Source organism: Panthera onca, chromosome E3, assembly GCF_046562875.1.
Source record: "Panthera onca isolate mPanOnc1 chromosome E3, mPanOnc1 haplotype 2, whole genome shotgun sequence".
NCBI lineage: Eukaryota > Metazoa > Chordata > Mammalia > Carnivora > Felidae > Panthera > Panthera onca.
Genome location: NC_138354.1, coordinates 22513919 through 22535460, shown reverse-complemented (window position 1 = coordinate 22535460; position 21542 = coordinate 22513919). Strand labels below are relative to the sequence as shown.

The window sequence follows — 21542 nt, the reverse complement described above, 5'->3', positions numbered from 1 at the left end:
TCCAGTTAGGGGGCTGCTCCAGAATTTCCACTTAGGAAGAGCGTAAGGTGGCTGGTTTGTTGGAAGGGGAGGCTAGGGGGCGCTTGCATAGCAACCATAGTTCATTGCATAGCAACCATAATGTTTACTTGAACTGGTGGACTTGGGGGAGTTGGTGGGGACTGCGGAGAAAGGGAGTTAACCCGTCACCCCATGGCACTCCGCTTTGCGGTGGAGACTAACCAGCACGGTAGCAGGAGAAATCCGCGCCCCACCCCCCCGTCCCCGGAGCCGCCCCGTGAGCCGGCCCTCCACGCATCGCCCCCTCCCTCTCGGGGCGGATGGTTTCTTCCGTTCTCCCGGCTGTTTCAGGTTCCGCGCTCCAGAGTCACAAAGCGCGGGGTCACGTGGGCGGGCCGGTGCGCTTTGTGACGCCACGGGCCCCGCCTCCCGGCCCGCCTATCCGCGCACGCCAGCCCCGCCTCGCGCGCGCCGCCCGTGCAATCCCTGCTTAAGAGACCCCGGAGTGGGGCGCTCGCCCGAAGCCAGGCCGCGTCCGCCATAGTGGCTGGCTTGGAGGTGTCGCCGGCGCTGGGTGAGGGCCCGAGAGCGGCAGGGGGGCAGAACAAAAAGAGAGCCCCGAAGCCCTTGCCGTTGCCCGGCCGTTTCCGGGCCTACTCTTGCGGTTCGGGGCCGAAAGGCGACGGGAGCGAAAGGCGAGAGAAGCGCGGAGCACACGGCGAGAGGAAGCGTCGGGGAGCCTCGGCGGCGTCCCCAGGGTCCGCCAAAGCCACCCGGCCGCTGGCTGGGGCCCGGGGTGGTGAGGAAGTGCTTCGAGGCCTAGTTGAGGCCTAGTACCGGCTTTGTGTCTGAGGCGGCGGCGGCGGCGGCGGCGGCGGCGGGGGGGAGGCGGAGCCGGGGGCGGCCTGCGAGAAGGCCTCTCCTCCGCCGACCGCGCGTTTTTGGCCTAGGCCGCGGGCCGCTCGTGGCCTCCGGGGAGCAGGCGACAGGGGTTTGTGTGTGGGGGGGCCTGGGCCTGGGGAAGCTGACGCCGGTCGTCCGGAAGCCAGGAGGAGGCGAGAGGCCGCTCGTGGACTCCGGGCCTAGGCCCTCTCCCCCAACCTTCTCCCGGGGCCTGGGTCACCCCAATCCACGGAAAGAGAGAACAACCGGGAGGTGCGGCCGCGCTATGGACCCCTGACCCCGCGGGGTCATTCGGACTCTAACGTGTGGACTGACCGCTACTGACTGCACCGCCTGCCCCCCGTCTCCTGCCGGCCCTTAGCATGAGCGAGGGGGACCCAGCCGGGTGACATTGTGCCCGTTGGCGGATTCTCGATTTCCCCTTTCCCCGTCCTCGTCCGCTTCCTCCCGTATGAAGTGCTTCTGAGTACCGGGGTCGGGAGGGGCGGTTCTGGATTATTGTTTTTACGAACCCCTGCTTGTGGTTGGGGGGTATTTAATCTCAGGCCTTAGGGTCCTTCGGTGTCTTTTGAGTGTTTCTGTGTGTACATATTTTGCTCTTAAGTTTATAAATATACATATATTGAGAGTGTCCACGTCTCCTCGCTGAACCTTAGGAATCCTTTGGCACCATGTCCTGTGTGCATTATAAATTTTCCTCTAAACTCAACTATGATACCGTCACCTTTGATGGGCTCCACATCTCCCTCTGCGATTTAAAGAAGCAGATTATGGGGAGAGAGAAGTTGAAAGCTGCCGACTGCGACCTGCAGATCACCAACGCGCAGACGAAAGAAGGTAAGGGCCACATGGGCTCCAGATACTTGCTGGTTGAAGATAGATACCGGTAGTGCGAGGGCCTGGCAGGAGACTAACCGCCATTACGTCTCCTGTGGGACTGTTCATTCTAGTACTTTTGGAACAACTTTCCTGGAGACCCGAGGGTTGCGCCAGTCGGCCTGGGAGTTGAACTGGGTTGTTTGATTTCTGCGTTCTTGGGAGCATCGGTAACTGGCTAATCCAAAAACGTGGAAGTCTGATTATCCTTCTCAAATGTTATTTAAAATGAAGATTGGGGTGGGAGAGGCCGGGGGGTGTTACATCCAGGTTCTTGGGGTGCTTGTGCCTTGTGGCGTTTTCCAGCTTGCTTTTTCCTCGGAAGGAGGGGAGGAGAGCATATTGCAGGCTTCTTTTTTGTTAAAGCAGCGTAGAGATACTTCTCTAACTTTGTAATCTGACAGCGGTTTGGGGTTCAGTGGCAAGTTTTCTGTACTCCTTTTCTTCCTGTTTGTGTGTACTTAATTTATTTTTATTTGGAGTTGCCTGTGTCGTGGAGAAGGGACCTTCACTTAATTATTTTTTGAGGAATTAATCCAGCCTGTCTTGAATGTTTTTGGAATTGCTTTTGGAACTTGATATGTTCTGATGTCACCACTTTTGTGTGTAGATTGCAGAATTAGTAATTAAGTGGTTGAACTCTTAATTCATCACGGTAATCTTAAAATTCAGCAGTTTAGTAAAGATTAAAAGTAAAGGGTTTTCTTTTTTAAAGGAGTAATTGCTAGACTTTACATGATTTTATTGTTACTAGGGTACAGAAAGTAGTAGGCTGCTACCGCATGAGTTTCAAACAAGCCACTGATTGGAATCTTTAAGTTCTTTATCCTTTTTAAAAGCATTTTATAATGTTGAGAATTTAACATTGGGTATGACAATGTGATAAACTGGCTTTTCAGATTATGGCTCTGCATTTGTTTTGGCTTCTTTTTCTCGGTACTGTAATGCTGATGTGTAGTTTTCAGTAGGTCAGTCTTTTGAGTTTTATTAATGGGATGAGAGGAAATAATGTGAAGTTCTAATTAGGTTTAGGGTCTTTTATTGATCACTGAGTTTTTTTTAATCACCAACTTTGGCTTAAGGTGTGACTTGTGTTCTTTTAGTTGAAATTGGGGGGGGTCCCTCACTTCTAGCCTATACGAGTTTGGGGTTTTTGAGATTTTATTTTTAATCTCTGTGCGCAACATGGGGCTCGAACTCGCAACTCCCAGATCCAGAGTCCTGCAGGCTCCACCAACTGAGCCAGCCAGGCGTCTCTAGCCTATTGTTTTTAATAGAGCACATCTTGTCATGTATAAGAGCTGTTTTCCATTTATATCCAGGCATAAGTATAATTGTGTTATGTTAAGGAATGGCACTACTGGCATGACTCAAAAATATTTATTAAGGAAGACCTTTATTTACTCACATGGTAACATCTAAAAAAATATTCTCCGCTCCCCTCCCCCTTTTAAAGTGTCCTAAGGGATTCTTCACATGAAACTTTGGTAATTGTAATTATGTGTAGAATCCTCTACTTAAGGAAAGGAAAAATTGCTGATCATCATGAACAGTTGAGAAACATCTGTTTTAAACTAGTATTCAAGAAAATACATTAAAAATACTTTTTAAGGCCACCAAAAGTGTCCTTTAAGTATTGTCACACTTCACAGAACAGATGGATTTATGAGACTTTCAGGATATATTGATATGTTAATAATACTTGTAAGTAAGAGGAAAGAATATAAATGAAAGTAAAGAATACAAAGACAATTTTAATCATATGCTAGGCAAGTTTTGTCTTTTACTGGAGTATTAAATGATTTCATCATTTGGAACTTGACTTTGTCCATCTTCTCCACCTAGTAATTGAATACAACTTTGTTAGATTGGAGTAAGAGTTGATGGAATTCTTGTCAAAAATCTAAGGGTTTTGTGGCATTGTTGTATTTTTTCCTAAGCCAGGACATTATATGATGTATTATTTTTACAAACCCTGAAAACCAGGGAAGTGTTCTGCCTAGCAGCTTATTTTCTTTTATATATTTATGTGAACTGTCCTTACTGGAGAAAGCTTTGATGTTACATTGGTTAAGAGAGGGAGCTTCTGGGGCGAGAGCATGTGCATTTTGTTCAATCCTCAGATTAGGGGTGGAAAAGATATCATTGATAGTAGTGCGGAGGGTAGTCACTTAATGAGTTTTAATGGGAAATAACATCCAGTGTCACAGGCAGTTGAGTAAGAATGGGTTGGGTTTTAGCACCATCCAGTGAATTAAGAGAGTACAGAATTAATGTTTATAGCCTCATAGTTAGGAGATTGCCCAGGAGAGGATGCTGAACTGGATCACTTTAATTTGTTTGAATTAATGTTTAAATTACCCAGTGTATCACATTTCTGTAAAACACTCCTTAGAGTTTTGGAAATCTGGCCATGTTTAGGACTCTTAAATCTGATGAGACCAAAATGCTTGGATCAGAATTTCATAATATAGATTTAAGAGTCTTGCTCCTTTATCTCTAGACTATATTTCAAAACAAATCGTAAATGATCCTTCCTATATATTTTTTACAGCTTTCCCGTTGTTTTTCTGTGTTTCAGTTTCCCCCCTCCAAAACAAAACAAAACAAACCTTCATTCTGAACTAAGTGTGAAAGATTTGAAAGCTGAGAATGAAGTATTTTTAAAAGACTCTTATTATCTTTATCCATTTCTCAGATTCATCTTGTTTTTCATTCCGAAATCCATGGTCTTTATATTTTTGGGTTAGAAATTACTTTGGCACCTGGAAAAGGTCTTTTGAACCTAACAGGATACTTAGCAAGGTATTTTAAGGGTAGGAAGTCACCAGTGTAATTCAGGTACTTAAAAGGTCAAATCTGGTGTAGGGGCACCTGACTTTTAGTCTGACACAGTATTGTGCCGATCAGATTAATAAGTTGTGGTGGAAAGCTACAGTGAATGCTTTTGTTATGTGTTTAGAAACTTGTTGTCAAGTGTTTTTTGTTTCTAGAATTTACTTTTTGAACATCCCCCATCTTCCAATTTTTCTTACTCAGAGCTTGCTGGAAATTTGGGACTATCATGAACTATCAAAGCAATGATGATAGTCCTCTCATGGTATGCCTGAATTTGGGAAATTGCATCACATACAGTTTGCTACTTGAAATATACTGAAAAGAACCCTTTCTTGAACAATTTAGTTTGTAACAGGAAATAACTAATAGTGTTATGATTAAAATTAATTACATGTGTGTACACACACACACACACACACACCCATAAATATATATAAGCTTAAAATGCTTGTATGTGTGATAAATTGAAATAACTGGAAGAACAGAGGTAGTCGGCCACTGCAAGTAAACTCTGTAATCTTAAGAATGAACCCTGATGCCTGAATGTGTGATTTAGGGAGATGGGTACATTCTTGCATCTGTCTCCCTGTGGTGGGTTATTTTTCTTTTTGGTAATTTTACAAATCCCTTCCTCAGGAAATCTTTTTACCCATAGTTAAATTAATTGGTCCAGTTTCTCTTTTAATTTCATTCTTCCAGAAGTATTGCAAGTAATAGAGAATTAAAAGAGTAGAAAATAGGATCCATTCATCCTCCCTGTTTTCTTCTCAGAAAGTGACATCACTGTTCTTCCAGTTGCTTAAGCCAGGAACTCAGTTACTTATGCCTTATTGCTCTTTTTCCTTCATCTTCTCCCCTCCCCCCCCAATTAAATCCATTGATTGCCTTATCAGTTCTACCTCAGAACATTCTGATTTCCATGTCTTCACCTGTCACAACCCAGCACAGACCATCATCTCTTACCGGGACTTCGCAGCAGCCTCCTCATTAGTCACCCTGTTTCTACTCTTGTTCCCTTATGGGTTCATTTTCCACATAGATACCAGAGTTATCTTTTTCGTTTGTTTGTTATTAGTGTAAATCATTGTCATTTTTGTTTAAAATCCTTCAATGACTTCCTGTTGTACTTAGAAACAAAATATAAATGAGTATGTGTGACCTGTACTTTCTAACTGTAGTTCAAGTCATTCTTTTCCTTTCATTATCTTCCAGCTATGCTGGCCTTTTAATGATTTTTTTTTTCACCTGCTTTTCTTTCTGTCTTTAAACACTCTGTCCATCTTTTTTGCACATCTGTCTGGCTTCTCAGTCTTTAAGTCTCAAGCATCAGTTCCTAGAGAGGCCTTGAATCAACATTTTATGCAAAGTTGCATCCCACTACTAATTCTTTTTATAAAACCCTTTTCCTCTATTCAAAACATGGCATAATTTCTTTTGTAATACTCACGTTGAGGGGCTAGGAGAGACAGAATGTCTTCATTTAAATTACATATTTTTTCTCATAGATCAGATGTTTAGCGTTAATGGTTAAAGTGGAGAATGACTTAGTCTTACTGAGATTTGGGGTTCCATAGAAGTAGAGGCACCAGAGCCAAGAACCTGCTGGCAGTATTTGGTGTCCTTTGAAGAGAACCTCCTTATGGATGTGGATATTTGTTCTGACATTATCAGTATTCTAGAGGCAAGGAACATGCTCTCTCAAATTTAAATTCCTTTTCCGTAAAATTTGTCTTTGGTTGAAGTTTTCTAATTCTTGAGGACTGACTTACCCAAATCGCCAAATAGAAATTCAACTCTTTATCTTTTTTACAGAATATACTGATGATAATGCTCTAATTCCTAAGAATTCATCTGTAATTGTTAGAAGAATTCCTATTGGAGGTGTTAAATCTACAAGCAAGACATATGTTATGTGAGTGTTTATCAAATCTCATGTATTTAAGTCCTCAAAATACTTTTTTATTTTGTGAGGAAGAACAAGTATTTTAGAACTGAACTCATTACTTTACCCTAATAAGTATATCTTCTTAATCCTTAAAACGGTGAGGATGGGTTTGTTATTTCCTATCTCTTCCCCCAGTTAACCTGTAGTCAGTGGTAAGAGCTATCAAGAAGAATTTTTTTGCTTTGTAATATTTACAGAGACAAAATGATGCTCAAATCGGCGAATAAGTATTTGCATACATACCCTTTTGTTTTTTATTGGCACACTTTTATTTCTGACTGTTCTTTCACTACACAAATATATATACCTATGTATACATATATGTATATATAAGTGTGTTGAGAGATTTGTCCTAAATATTTTGACAGCATCAGTAATACATTTGCTTCTCAACAAGGGTCTTTTGTTGGGAGGCTGTTGAGTATAGGATTTATTAGCACAGACTGGAATCAGGCTTAGGTTTGACTCCAGTTGCTGCTTCACACCAGTTGTGTGACTTTGGGTAAGTTCCCTAAAGCCTCAAAATAGATTCCTCAAAATAATATAGGGATATGAGTACTTCCCTCCAGAGGAAAGCTGTAAGAATTGAACAGTGCCTGGCGTGTGGTAGATGCCCATTATTGGAGTAAGAACACTGCAGTATCTTAGCACTAGGCTAGAGTTTAAGAAATTCGGGAAAGGAGCAGGATTCACACTTAGTCCCTGCTTTCTTGTAATTTTAATGGTGATAGAATTATGCTAATGTGAAGAGGGTAGTGATTTGAAATTCTGGCAAATTCTACTTTTGGCCAGTGAAAAATTCTGGAATTTCCCAGTGCTCAGAAATGGAATGTGTTCTTGGAATTGAGGTAAAACAGTTATTTCTTGGAGCTTTACCTTGTAGGGGCAAACACTCATTCTAAGACGGTCATTAGTTTGCTATAAAGTTATATACTCCATATCCCAGCATTGAGATCTTTTGTGTAATACCTTCTGTGTAGTAACAGTTTTAAAACCTGAATACTTTGTTTTTCTTGTAAATACCAAGTGAACTGTGTGCTTTTAGCTGTGTAATTTTAAGAAATTATACGGAAGTAATTCCTAGAATTTGTTGTGAAATTACATTTTAATTTACTAAGTGCTTTTTAAAAACAGTAAACGTGTAGTTTTCAGTTGATTTTTTTTTTGGATACTAAAACTTAGAGAATTATTTGAAGTACATGGGAAAATAAGTTGCCTCTTACAGAATTGCTTGTTAATTCACTGTGTGTGAGGTTGCCTTTGTAATATATTTGCCTTGTAAAATGGCTCTAAGTTTGTTGAGAAAAGGAAAGCTTCATTTTTATCTCAGGACTTCCAAATTACATGCAAACTTAGAAACTCCTTTCAGATGTTCCCTCACATTTCTCTGTAGTCAGGACAGCATAAACTTCATCGAAGCATTTGAGCATTGTATTTAGAAGCTCAACCCCCATCCCCTTTCCTGTGTGGACTTTTAAGAATTTCTTCTTGGGGTTTATTTGTTATGTACTTGAAAAAATCAATCTGTTCATTTCTTCATAACCATCAGACTCATTCTTTGAACTAAAATAGTGTCAGAGTATGTTGCATTTTTCTGAAACTTAGAATTCTTGTTTAACTTTGGTCATTGTTTTGAGACTTTTTAAAAAATTAAAGTAACTATCAACCTGTTTTTCTGGATTTGACATTTAGTTTTTGGAGCCCAGCAATTTCTCAGGGATCCAAAGTATAAATGTTACCAGTGGTCTTCTTTCAAGAAGATCTGATGTGTGAAAGTTTACATTTGTTACCTATTAAAAAAAACTGGGGAATGATGTACTGTGGTTGTTCAGTCTATTAAATAACTACAAAGTTTCTTAACAAGATCTTCATGCTACCTTTGAGAAAACATTTATTGTTTTCACGTATTCTAGAATTCCTTGGTATGGAATTTTTTTTTTCCTGCAGATCTGTCTTAAACTGTTTAAAGGTGGTAAAGATTAACCTAAGTAATGTATTTATTACTCTAGATACGCCTATTCTAGAATTCCTCTGTACCAAGTTGTTTTGTTGTGTTTTGTTTTTGTCGCAGGTATGTCTTAAGCTGTTTAAAGGTAGTAAAGATTAATCAAAGTAGTGTATTTATTACTTTGGAAATTGGCTGTTTTTAAATGTTTGTACAAAGGAGAATTGTGTTCATAAAGACATGTAATTAGACATATGTGTTAAGATGTTTTAGCACAATTCAAAAATAACAACTCATAATTAATGTTGTTTTTGTTTTTGTTTATTTTTTAGAAGTCGAACTGAACCAGTGATGGGAACTTCAAAAGCAGTATGTAAAAACACAATCTCACACTTTTTCTACACATTGCTTTTACCTTTATAATGTAGCAGTGAAGTGAATCATTTAGAACTTAATATCCAACTGATCATAGTACATATTGTAAATAAAATGTATTTTGATGACAGTTCAGTTGAATATGGATATATGTGGCATAATTTGCAGACTTATTTTGTAGAAATGGGTAATTTGTGCCCCCCCAAAAAACGCTGTTTCATATTAAATATAGCATTCTCCCTGTATGACACTGTGTTGTACAGTTAATGTATGATTCTTTTTAGATCATGTAGGTTTTACACTAATGAACATGATAACATGTTCTACATCTGTCTGTCTATAGTTAGTATTTTGTATGTATGTACAGGCTGTTGTGTGCTTTTTGTTTCTTGCAATAAAAAAAATGTTTGGAGTGTATATTTTGCCATTTTTCACGTTGTATCACTTAGTTTTTGTTAGTTTTTTTTTTCTGCCTAATTGATGGCTTTAAAAATGCATTAGCAACATGCAAAACTAATATGAAAGTTTGATGCTTTCTCCAAGTTCAGACACCTATAGAAAAAAGCTTTCCAAAGACTTTTGATGCAGCTTTATTATTCAGTTTTGCTTTATTTGGCAATTTCCAGCTTTTATTCTTTGTTTATATCTGTACTATAAAAGTGAGACCTGAAATTTGGGCCCCCTGAGTACATAAACGTCTCAATGATGATTTATACAATTCAGTACATTGTTTTCAAATTTTAATACAAGGTCTTCCAGTTCTAGCCTGTTCAGTTCTCCAAAATAAAATATTTCCCTCTTATAAGATATTAAAAAGCTGCATTAATTATAAGCTAATTGAAAGCTGTAGCTTATCAAAGATAACTCCCCTTAAGTGGAATAACATCTTAATTTTTATTATCGTAGCTAAAGTACAACACCATGTTGACTTGAAGGTCTTAAGTAAAAGGTAGTGGAAATACCTAAGTTGTGAGGTGAAATGTGTTTCAGAAAGTAGGTCTGTAGTAACGGAGTTCTGTAAACTTGATGGTTCTCTAAACATTTTACTGCTCAGGCTTGATTTGTACACAATACGAGATGTCTGAAATCTTCATTTTAGAATTCAAGGATACTGCTTGCTGTTTCACTTTATCCTTTTTAAATACTACTGATCTTTAATTGTGTATCAGGCATTTCACTAACCTTGGATCATTGCATCTTAAACATGATAATATAGAATATCTGAACTTTGGACTTGTTCTCTAAAATATATGGCCTTTAGTTCTCATGGAACTAAATACAGTGATTCGAAGATCAAAATTTAGAGATTTGGGTTTTTTTCCCCACCCTCTGGGGTATATGGGCTTTTTTTTGTTTTGGGGTTTTTTTGTTGTTGTTTTGTTTTATTTTTTTGTTTTTTGGGTTTGTTTTTGTTTTTTGGTGGTTTTTGGTTTTTTTTTTTTGTTTTTTGTTTTTTTTTTTGGTTTTTAAAGCATAATGCTGTAAAAAAAAAAAAAAAAAAAAAAAAAAAAAACAACAAACAAACTGTCCAAGTTTCTGTTTTGCTGGTGATTGGTTTAAAACTGATTTTATGTATCCAAATGCTAGCACAAATCAGAGTGACTATCCTGGTGACTGTAGTGGTTAATGTAACACGTTTTGTATAAAATATTTTTATATAGTATTTAAACTAATTCAGATGAAGTTTTATTTCTTGAAAACAGTTATTTCCTTTTTGTTTATTAGCATGTGTATAAACACAAATCACATGTTCATAAATAAAGTTAACATTCTTTTAGCCTTGTGTGTTCCCTGGCATGTCTGTATTACACTTATAAGAAGCAGTTTATTTTATGCTTATTTAGGTTTCTCTTTTCTTTTCTTTTCTTTTTCTTTTTTTTTTTTTTTTAATACTTTAAAAGTGGCTTTAATTTTTAGGTAGAATTGTCTGAAATGGAGACATTAGATAACTTAATATCCCCACCACTTATTTGCTTGGGGTACATATGCTGGTGTTTAGGATGAGAGAATATATTCATTAAGCATAATTAATGCCCATCTTATGAATCATGTATTCTTGTACACATTCACAAAAGCCAAGTAAGATAGAGCCACTAAACCAGATTTCTAAATGCTGATTAATAAAAGTAAATGTGTGTACATTTTTGGTAACTTAAGCCAACTGTAATCAAGGATGGCTGTTTCTGTCTGTATTCCTTAGCTTATTTTATTTAGCCATCCTTCATGTTGGTATTCCAAAGCTGGATGTTCTTCCTGTTTACTAAATATCAGAATTGTATTTTGTAGGATCCTTTAATTTCAAGCAAGTGTAAGTGGCATAAAATATTTCATATTCTTTCTCCCAGAAGCAAGACCACAAATTAGATGTGGGGAAGTGGGTTAATTTTAATGATGTCCACAGTATGCATTGATCAGTTTTTATGAAGACGACTTTTTTTTAATGTGGTACATTTTTTAAATCATTAGTATCTGAGAGTTAATACATTTATTGCTGCCTAGTACATGTAAATTCCTAGTCATTTTTAAACCATTCCTTGTTAGCAATTTTCACTGATTTCTAGTACCTTGCTTTTTGTAGAAAACTATTGGACACCTTTCACAATTTATGGTAAATTTGACTTTCTCATGGACTTTAAGGTATTTAAGGTGCTAGAATGATTGGTGGGGAAAAAAGTGATATAGATGTTGTTGAGTATCTGAAACCACTTTATCCAGTACTAATGACAAATCGACAGAAAACTAAAAGGACCAGATGGCCTGACATAAGAACAAAAAAACAGATATATCATAGTGGGAAGAACAAAAAATGTTAGTATTTTAGTTCTAGCTGTAAGAAAGTTAATATAACTGCTTTCTCTTAAGGAAATGATGAGTGTTCATATTCTAGATAGTAATGGGCTATTTTGAAGGGTTATTAGTTTCATTGGTTAGAAACAGTATAGATGATGCTTGACAGCATTTGGTTCTTGTTACTTAAATTCACATAGTTCCTAACTAATGCAAAAAGTAACCTTTTTCAAAATAAATTGAGATGATCAGAATTTATTCTGGATAAAAATAGGATGTTTATGTTTTTGTTTTTGTTTTTAAGCTTCCTTTGAGATTAGTTCTGTAAAGAAAACACTTAAGAGCCAGATGAGAATAAGAACACATTGGTGAATTATATGATTGCATATTAGGAATATGGAATAGTGCATTACAAATTCTGGGGCAGCCCCTCAGTGGGGAGCTAAGAACCTTTTGTTGAAGTAAGCGTCCCAGTAATACTATCCATTAAACTGACTTTTAAAACCCTAAGATATTTAGAAGATATATTTTAAATTTAGCAAACATGATTTTTATTGACTGAACTGCTGTGGTAGGCATTGTGCTAAGAGCTTCATATTGAAACTGGTAACATTTCTATTTGGGGCTGTAAGTCATGCTGCTTTTATTTTAATACTCTTAGTTCTCTGGAATATTTGAAAAATACCTGATGAAGACTCCCTTCATTGTTGTTATTTTTCTTTGATCCAGACATCTTGTTACATTCTCTCCATTTTAAACAAGAGTTCTGACCAATAATGCATGAGAAGCTTACAACATGTTGAATAAGCAACCCAATTACTATATAGGAAACAAATAATGTTTTCTTTTTGGTACACTTAACAGGGAAATCATATCTTTAGAGTTAGATGGGAAAGGGGTGTGTGTGTGTGTGTGTATACAGATACACACTTTTTAAAAACTGATATTAAAATCATTTCAGGGGGTCAAATAGTGAAAAATCTTAAAATACCACATTTGAAAATACATTTTAAAAATCTTTCTTATTCAATATATAATACTTTCTCCATTTGATTAAATTAACTTTCTTCACGCGTTATTAAAGTCCCTCCTCCTAATAGCCCTATTTGCCTTTGCTCCACACTACCACTGGTTTTCCTTTTTTTGGTTTAACATCTTTGCTCTGATAAAATTGCGGTTTCTTTGGCAAGAAGCCATTCTTGCTCTTTGTATGGGAGAATAAACAAACTTATTCAGACTGAACAGTACATGCTTAAAAAAAGAGAAAAAAGTAGCAATTATGTGGGAGCTGTTTTATTAAAGCAATTATCTGAGCCTTTAAAGAGTTGCTTGTTTTTACCATGTTCTATAATGGCACTCCAGGAAAGTTAGATTTCTTATTCTCTCTAGTGTATATTCTCTTGAGCATTATCAGATTTAGAAACCATTAATAGACACGGACTCTTCTTTAATATTCAGTCACTGCTCTGAACATATTTTCTGTGATATATTTTTCTTTACCCTGTTTTTTGTTGTTTTTTTTTAATATTGTAATTGAGTCCCCCTCAACTTAAACCTTTATTATATGTGTGAAATAGTAGAGAAGGGTAAAGTGGGGTGAGCTACAATTTCAGCTTTAAAACAGGGAATAACATTCTTTAGAAAACTTCTAAGAAAATGCCCAATATTTGAACATTAATTGGCAATAGGGACTAAATGATCACTTTCAGATGTTTTCAGTGTGGAACTTGAATGTGTGTTTAATTTTTTGTGAACAGATTGATGACTCTTCTGCATCTATTTCTCTGGCCCAGCTTACAAAGGTATATATATATATATATATCTATTCTTGCAAATATAAATCTTTTTCTAACATCGTATTTTTTTAAATGTGGAACAATTGTTTAAAGAGGGGTTGGGGAGGATATGTCTTACAAAAATATTGTACACATTGTTACTATCCTGTAAAGAGTAGTTGCCGCTTTGAGAAGATAGGGGGAGTGTTTTGTCAGCCTCACCATAATGTTGGAGTATTGGTCATCTTCAAGACAGAAGAAACACATGAAGCTACACTTATTTGGTGGGTTTTTTTCCCCCCTTACACATTTTGTTTAATTATACATTGGAAACTAACAAAGTTCTGGAGGAATTCCCTGGTTTTGGCTGTAAATTATGTGGACTTTCTTTATGCAGCCAAAATAGAAGCTTTCCTTTACATGGACAATTGCACGGCTATTTCTTGAATATTTGAATTGATCCCATGAAGGTCAACATTTTAAATGTGTTACGATTGTTTCTTTATGCTCTAGACTTGTAGTCTGTCTGCATTAGAAAAAGTTTTAGACAACCTAATTTGTTTGAACACAGACTACAGTGAATTGTGTAAATGTGTAAAGCTGTTTGCAGGAATATACCAATGTGTATGTTTGGCAGAGGGGCAAATTGTTACCTCCTGAAATAATTGTATATGCCATGTTTTGCGATAAAATTGCTTGCATTTTCTGCTCAACAATGTGTACCTTTTGTTTGGGAAAGCACTAGTGATGGATTACTTTTTAAAGCAATAGATGTAGCTTGCAAATCGTGCCTTTAAAAAAAAAAAAAAGACATTACAGATTAGGCAGATTTTTGAGGACCAAGAAGGAAGTCTTCCAGTTTTCCAAAAATCCTTTTTTCCCTACTATCAAAGTAAAACCAGACTTAGCAACCAAGATTAATGAGTTAGATGGATTTTCCATTAGTGCTGTCCCTATCTTATCCTTGACTTTGTTATAGGTTGTATCCTTTTCCCCTAGAATGTATCCCAAAAGAAATGTCCTAGTAACAAATATAGCTTTTTAAGCTTTTGTTCTGGGGAATCTAAACATTAAAATCGATGATTCTAAAACATGAAGTGGGCTGAAACCATCGTCTCTTAACAATTTTCTAATGCAAAAGTGGTCTAGCATAGAGTTTACATCTTAAGCAGTTTATAGTTCATGGTTTTAATTCTTATGTGCTGTAAGGACCCTATTTGAGTTTTGGTCTGTTCCTACCATTGTTTCTTTGTGGGAAGCAGTTGGGGAATTTTGGAGGTTTGGGAGATTTTTTTTTAACTACTTGTAAATTAATGTTTGGGTTCAAACAAATTAGTTGTTCAACATCTGTAATCCAGTTTTCTGTAAATGTTGCTGTTGTTCTAAGCTCTGTTAATGTTAAGCATTCTTTGTATATAAAATTACAATAAAATGTTAAAACTGGTTGCTTGTTTTGTGGATGAATGTAAAGATAAAACCCAATGAATGGCTGATGTGAGTGCTAGATGCTTGAAGCTTCAAGTTATCAGGACTCACTCCCTTAGACCCTGGTTATATCTAGACTATTCTATGTAATACCTTAAAGATCAAGTTCATAAAACTTCGGAGAATCGGATTTAAAATGATGAGTGCTCCGTTGCATGTGCTTTGCACTTAATTTGAAACTGATTCTACTTCTTAAAGAGCCTTCTGACTTAATATCATCTGCATAATGTTCAATTGTTTTACCCATAACCCTACCTCCAAGTTGTAAATATAAAGTCTTTATGCTACGACACTTGAATTATTTTTAAGGCTTAAAATGTCAAGTGTTTCCTTAATCTGTTTTAACTCTTAGAGGAGTCATATGTAAATCTTAATGTAAGGTACAAACAGGGTCTAAGGTTTGAGTGCCCCCAGCAAGACCTTCAGCCCTGCAGACACCCAAACATCATGTAATGAATGACCTAAGGAACTCCTGATGCCTCTTCTAGGTTATACGTGTAAATAGCTTTCAGTTTTAGGTTTTATGCAAGATTAGATACTGCTCTTTACAGGATGAGTGGTGTTGTCTTTGGCTGTGTGGTCTTAAATGTGTTTCTAATGTGTGTGTCAAATAATTACCTGTTAAACAGACTGCCAATCTGGCTGAAGCCAATGCTTCTGAAGAAGATAAAATTAAAGCAATGATGTCGCAATCTGGCCATGAATACGACCCAATCAAGTAAGTCCATAAGTGCTTCATACTAATAGGTACATTGGGGTGGATTTTCCCCCCCAATCAGAAGCTTTATTCTTTCAAGGTTTTGTGTACATGTAATTCTGTTTCCCTTTCAGTTACATGAAGAAACCTCTAGGCCCACCACCTCCATCTTATACCTGTTTTCGTTGTGGTAAACCTGGCCATTACATTAAGAATTGCCCAACAAACGGGGTAAGTCCAAAGTAGAAACCATGGTACACCTTGTTTTTCTTACAATGATTTCTTAGCTATCGGATTTTTCTTGGTAAATACTGCCTTCTCTATTACAATGGCAAATGAGCTCAGGCTGTGGAGCCAGATTGCCAGGCTTCAGATCCTGGCTCTGCTGCTCAACGGTTGACTGAGCTTGGGCAGGCCACTTGACTTCTTCAAGCCTGTTCGGTCTTCTCTATGAAACGGACATGGTAATAACAGTATTTACCTCGCATGGCTGTTGTGAGGTTTAAATGAGATATATGTAGAGCACTACAAATACTATAAGCAGTTAATAAGCACTGCGTGTTAGCTAATATTAAACAAAGGGTAACTGCTTTCTTTCTTCCTCCTTTCTCCTTTCCCCTCCAAATAGGATAAAAACTTTGAATCTGGTCCGAGGATTAAAAAGAGCACTGGTATTCCCAGAAGTTTTATGATGGAAGTGAAAGATCCTAACATGAAAGGTGCAATGCTTACCAACACTGGAAAGTATGCGATACCGACTATAGACGCGTAAGTATTCTAGTTACGTATGACCTGTGAGGCCACAGCCCGTCCGGGCGCCGGTGTTTTATGTAGGCTTGGGGTCGCCACTTGGCTACTTGGATTTCTTGTGAGCATTGTATAGCAAGACTGTTGGTCTCCACATGTTGCATTTCTGTGTGAAGAATGAGAGGCTGCAGTCTGCTCCATTAAATGCAAATTTAGAATGGATTTGGGGGTTTTTGTTACCACTGAGTGCCACTTCCCTTGTGGGCTTCTAATTTTTTCTTTTTCTGTCATACCCTGCTTTCTTCTTCATTCACATACATACTCCCACATGATCTTCTATGCTATCTACATATGTTAAGTGAAAAAGACCAATGTCTTAATCATTCTGAGAAACAGAAGGCTTAAGCACAAAAGTTGTATAAGATGTCAGGGCAAATTTAAGTGCCAAGAATAAATAAAGAACTGAGTCCTCTTGAATAAGTTTGGATGTACCGTGTGAGTCTTACACTTCTAAAATAACGATTTATTTTACAAACCCATTAGTTCAGATGAGCTACAGCTCTATACCCTACAGCTTAATGCTTATTTGGAATGTGTTTTCAGATCTTATTTTAGGAGCCAATTCTTAATGAAGTGGATAGACCTGAAAACCTACTAGTGGTATAATTCAACTGACAACTTCTCATTTTATCTGCTTTTATTAATCCCGCTAATTACCTTTGTGGTTACCCTCACCAGTTATGAACTCACATGATACAGAGCACAGTATTAACTGTCCCTTTGGACTGGGTTCTCCAACAAGTCCTCCAGTGGGTTATGAAGTGAGGGCGTCCTCAGGACATACCTTGAGAAACATCCATTTAGAGAATTAACAGTGCCCTTGTTCATCGTGACATGAAGAGAATGAGTAAAAGAACAGTTGTCCTCAGCCTCATGCTGTAGCGTTGAAACGCAGCATAGTGCACAGATGAGGGTGATGAAAACGGCAGTGCCGTGGAATGATCTTGAAAAGATTTTATGGTTTTGAGTATACACTTTAGTAAATAGACTGTTTTCATTCACAGATAAGGATTAGTGTTTTCCTGAACTCCCAGCCTTGCTCACTTTCTCCGTTTCACCCCCATCAATTTTTGATCAGTCACCATCCTTTGTCTTGTGGTTCATCTTAGAGCAGTCTGTTTTTATGCTGTTTCTGATTCAGACATTTCATATGTGCTTCCAAACAACTTAGGTTGAAATGGATGGTTTTTACGGACACAATTTAAGAGCAGACCGCTTCATCTTAATATAATATATACAAGTAAAAGTACTTAAATGGAAGTTTGTGTCGGAAAAATTAACATCACCCTTGTGAACCCTAACTAATAATTAACTTCATTGTTTTTGAATGCTGAAATGCAAAAGCCCATTTGTGCCAGACACACAGCAAATACTGGGGAAATGGGAGCCCAAATATTTTAAATGAAACTTTCACCCTCTCCACTAACACCACTGATAAGCAACTCAGACTCTTCTTGTTTCTTTTTCTATCCTCTGTTCTTCTTTTTTTTTTTTTTTTTTTCTTTCTTTTCTCTCTTTTGGGCAGTGGGAGACTCCTCTTTCACAAATTGGGAACAATGGGGCATAAGCAAATTGATACTTATTTCTGGAGTCGTGGTGATGTCTATGGAGCAGCTGCAACACAAATAACACACCTCAGGTACCCTCCTCTGTACAGCTGAGATGCTTTCATTTTCAGCAGTGAGATCGACACACTCTGTTCCTAAATGAGATAGAATTTACCTAGGAATTCCTATGTTATACAAATCTGCCTGATTAGAGAAGATGTGGGTGTTGGAAGCAGTGGTGACAAGTCTGAGAATAGTGTACTTTGGTTTTTTATTTTATTAAAAAAATTTTTTTTAATGTTTATTTTTGAGAAAGAAAGTGAGCGAGCAGGGGAGGGGCAGAGAGAGAGGGAGACACAGAATCTGAAGCAGGCTCCAGGCTCTGAGCTGTCAGCACAGAGCCCGACATGGGGCTCGAACTCACAAGCTGTGAGATCATGACCTGAGCCAAAGTCGGACGCTCAATTGACTGATCCATGCAAGCACCCCTAGTGTTTTATTTTCAATATGTTTAATATGCAACATTTCTGCAAAATGTATTTCTACCAGAAAATGGACCCAAAATGACTGAAGTGTTACTTTATATTCTTGTAACACATATTCCAATCATTGAAGTCATTAGTATTTCTTAGTTGGCTATAAATAGATTAATCTCTCTTTTAAAATACTAATTAGAAGTAGACCACTGGTTTTGAAGTCTGATGATTCTAGCTACTAGCTACTGGTGTGGTTGGTTGCATAATATTTCCCTTGAACTGTCCCCCTCGATTGTATGATGTCAGCACCAGTTTCCATTTCCTATATTATAGCATGCTCTCTGATACCTTCACAGGTTTTGGGGACTGTTGCTCTATGGAAGGGAATTCCCTCCATAGCCCCCACCCCCTCAAGAAACATGGTAGGATAGAGAAAATTGTGGTTAGGGTGTTGTCATGTCCAAGTTCAAATCCTGTCTCTGCCACTTAAGCATAAACTTGTGGCATTGAATGTGTCCCTTTATTCTCTGGCCCTGAGTTCTAGAGATGTGGATTCTTAAGATCCTTTTAGCCACTTTTATAGCATTTGTTTCTTTTTGTTATACTTGTTTAGGATTTTGTTTTGTCTTTTTGTTGCTTAGGGGGAGGATGTTCATGACTACTCCCTTATTTTGGAAGGTATTATACTTGTGTAAACGAATTTGGCATCGTACTGAATTATAAGCTCCCATTATGGTATAGTAGAACATGTACTGTCTTAGTAATACTTTGTTTTCTTAACAATGTTAAAACAGTAAAACCTTCTTTTACAGAGAAGCATATGCAATTGGGAAGAAAGAAAAACCACCTTTCTTACCAGAGGAGCCATCTTCTTCTTCAGAAGAAGATGATCCAATTCCAGATGAATTATTGTGTCTCATCTGCAAAGATATTATGACTGATGCCGTTGTCATTCCCTGCTGTGGAAACAGTTATTGCGATGAATGTAAGAAATGTTGAACCTTCAGAAATACACGTCTTAGAATATGTGTATTTATTTGGAAGGGCTCTTTAGCAACATTGTATGTTTTAATCAGTATGAAATGTTGATAATTGATCATTTAGTTCATCATTGCACCTTTAATAGCAAGAACTGTTTTTGTCACTACATTTTTTCTTTTTTTTTTTTTTATTTATTTTTAAAAAAAAAATTTTTTTTTTTAACGTTTATTTATTTTTGAGACAGAAAGAGACACAGCATGAACAGGGGAGGGGCAGAGAGAGAGGGAGACACAGAATCGGAAGCAGGCTCCAGGCTCTGAGCCATCAGCCCAGAGCCCAACGCGGGGCTCGAACTCACGGACCACAAGATCGTGACCTGAGCTGAAGTCGGACGCTTAACCGACTGAGCCACCCAGGCGCCCCTACATTTTTTTCTTTAAACAACAGCCTCTGTCCTTTTAAATATTAGAATTGACCATTTCTTATACCTTCATTAGGGTGACTGTACTAAGGTTTTATAAAATGTAGGACTTTTGTTTCCTACACATTTTATTTTAGTTTTTAAAGTTTATTTATTTTTGAGGGGGGGACGCACAGAGAGAGGATCCAAAGTGGGCTCTGTGCTGACAGCAGAGAGGCCCATGGGGGGCTAGAACTCACGAACTATGAGATCATGACCTGAGCAGAAGTCGTACACTTAACCGACTGAGCCACAGACGTACCCCTGTTTCCTACACATTTTAAATGGTATGCAGAATTTTGAAAGCCTTTTGGGCATTAGATATTCTAGAAATATTTTTAAATGGTACCTAAATCCCTTTCCTGGATGGTGGAAAAATAGTTTATTCTAAAATTCCTAAGTGTAATTGAGAACTGCTCTCTGTAAGCATACTACCCAACATTTGCCTTGTGGTTACTTGTGATTTTTTTCTGATCTTTTATATTGGGTTGGGTTTTTCTGCCACTTATTTCTTATCAAGATGAAAATGGCATCATCTGAAAATTTCACTGCTTAGTCCTGTTTTGGCCTTTTTCATTTCATAGCTTTGGAATATAAATCTTTATTTTGGGGCCTCTCCAGTGAAGACCAAAGTCAAGAAGAGGTCATTTAAGATTTGTTTCCAAGTGTCTTAGATTTAACAAACCACTTGCATTACTGAATTTTTTACTACACTGAAGCATAATCAGTGAATCTGTAATTTAGTGTTATTCCTCTGTACTGTGCTGTAGTTGTTGCTGATTTCCTTGCCTGAACAATGTTTCTGTTTTTTATAATTCCCTTTTCTCTTAAGTTATTTATGTGATCTCTATACCACATGTGGGACTCAAACTCACAACCCTGAGATCAAGAGCCGCATGCTTTTCTGATGGAGCCAGCCAGGCACTCCTCCTCCTGATGCTCTTTTAAAAACCCTGTTAGCCCTGTAAATTTTTTACCTTTCTAGACTATATATTATTTCTATTTTTTTCCCCTATACTATTCCAATTTTTAGCTAAACAAAGAGAATAGTATTTAGGAAAGAGTGCTTTTTCTCTCAATTTAAATTTTTGTTTAAATTCTATTTATGACTTCTGGGTTTTGTTTGTTTGTTTGTTTGTTTGTTTGTTTTAATGTTTATTTATTTTTGAGAGAGACAGAGACAGAATGCGAGTGGGTTGGGACAGAGAGAGAGGGAGACACAGAATCTGAAACAGGCTCCAGGCTCTTGAGCTGTCAGCACAGAGCCCGACGCGGGGCTCAAACTCACGAGCCGCGAGATCATGACCTGAGCTGAAGTCGGACGCTTAACCGACTGAGCCACCCAGGCACCCCAATGACTTATGTTTTTAAGGTAGAAGTTACAGCAGAGGAGTGCTATCAGGCAAGAGTCTGTACTTTTAAGTTTTTCAATCTTAGAAATGATAAGTAATGTGTGCTTGGAAAGAGTAATGTAATATTTAAACTATTTCACATAGGTATAAGAACAGCACTCTTGGAATCAGATGATCATACATGTCCAACATGCCATCAGAATGATGTCTCTCCTGATGCTTTAATTGCCAATAAGTTCTTACGACAGGTAACTGACTTTGTATCCCTTTTGGAAAATTTTTAAAAATTTTTG

The 21542-nt window shown here is 37.7% G+C and overlaps 1 protein-coding gene across 2 annotated transcripts in view; it reads left to right on the top strand.

Annotated features, from left to right (window-relative positions):
* The first annotated feature begins 462 nt into the window (after positions 1-462).
* RBBP6 (RB binding protein 6, ubiquitin ligase) overlaps positions 463-21542 on the top strand; it is a 33452-nt gene continuing 12372 nt past the window's right edge. For both annotated transcript variants that reach the window (XM_060648802.3, XM_060648801.3), the window contains exons 1-9: positions 463-1740; positions 6430-6529; positions 8840-8876; positions 13427-13471; positions 15559-15647; positions 15761-15857; positions 16255-16394; positions 19269-19441; positions 21394-21497. In XM_060648802.3, coding sequence (XP_060504785.2) covers positions 1575-1740; positions 6430-6529; positions 8840-8876; positions 13427-13471; positions 15559-15647; positions 15761-15857; positions 16255-16394; positions 19269-19441; positions 21394-21497 — 951 coding nt within the window. In that variant the 5' untranslated portion in view covers positions 463-1574. The remainder of the gene's footprint in view (positions 1741-6429; positions 6530-8839; positions 8877-13426; positions 13472-15558; positions 15648-15760; positions 15858-16254; positions 16395-19268; positions 19442-21393; positions 21498-21542) is intronic.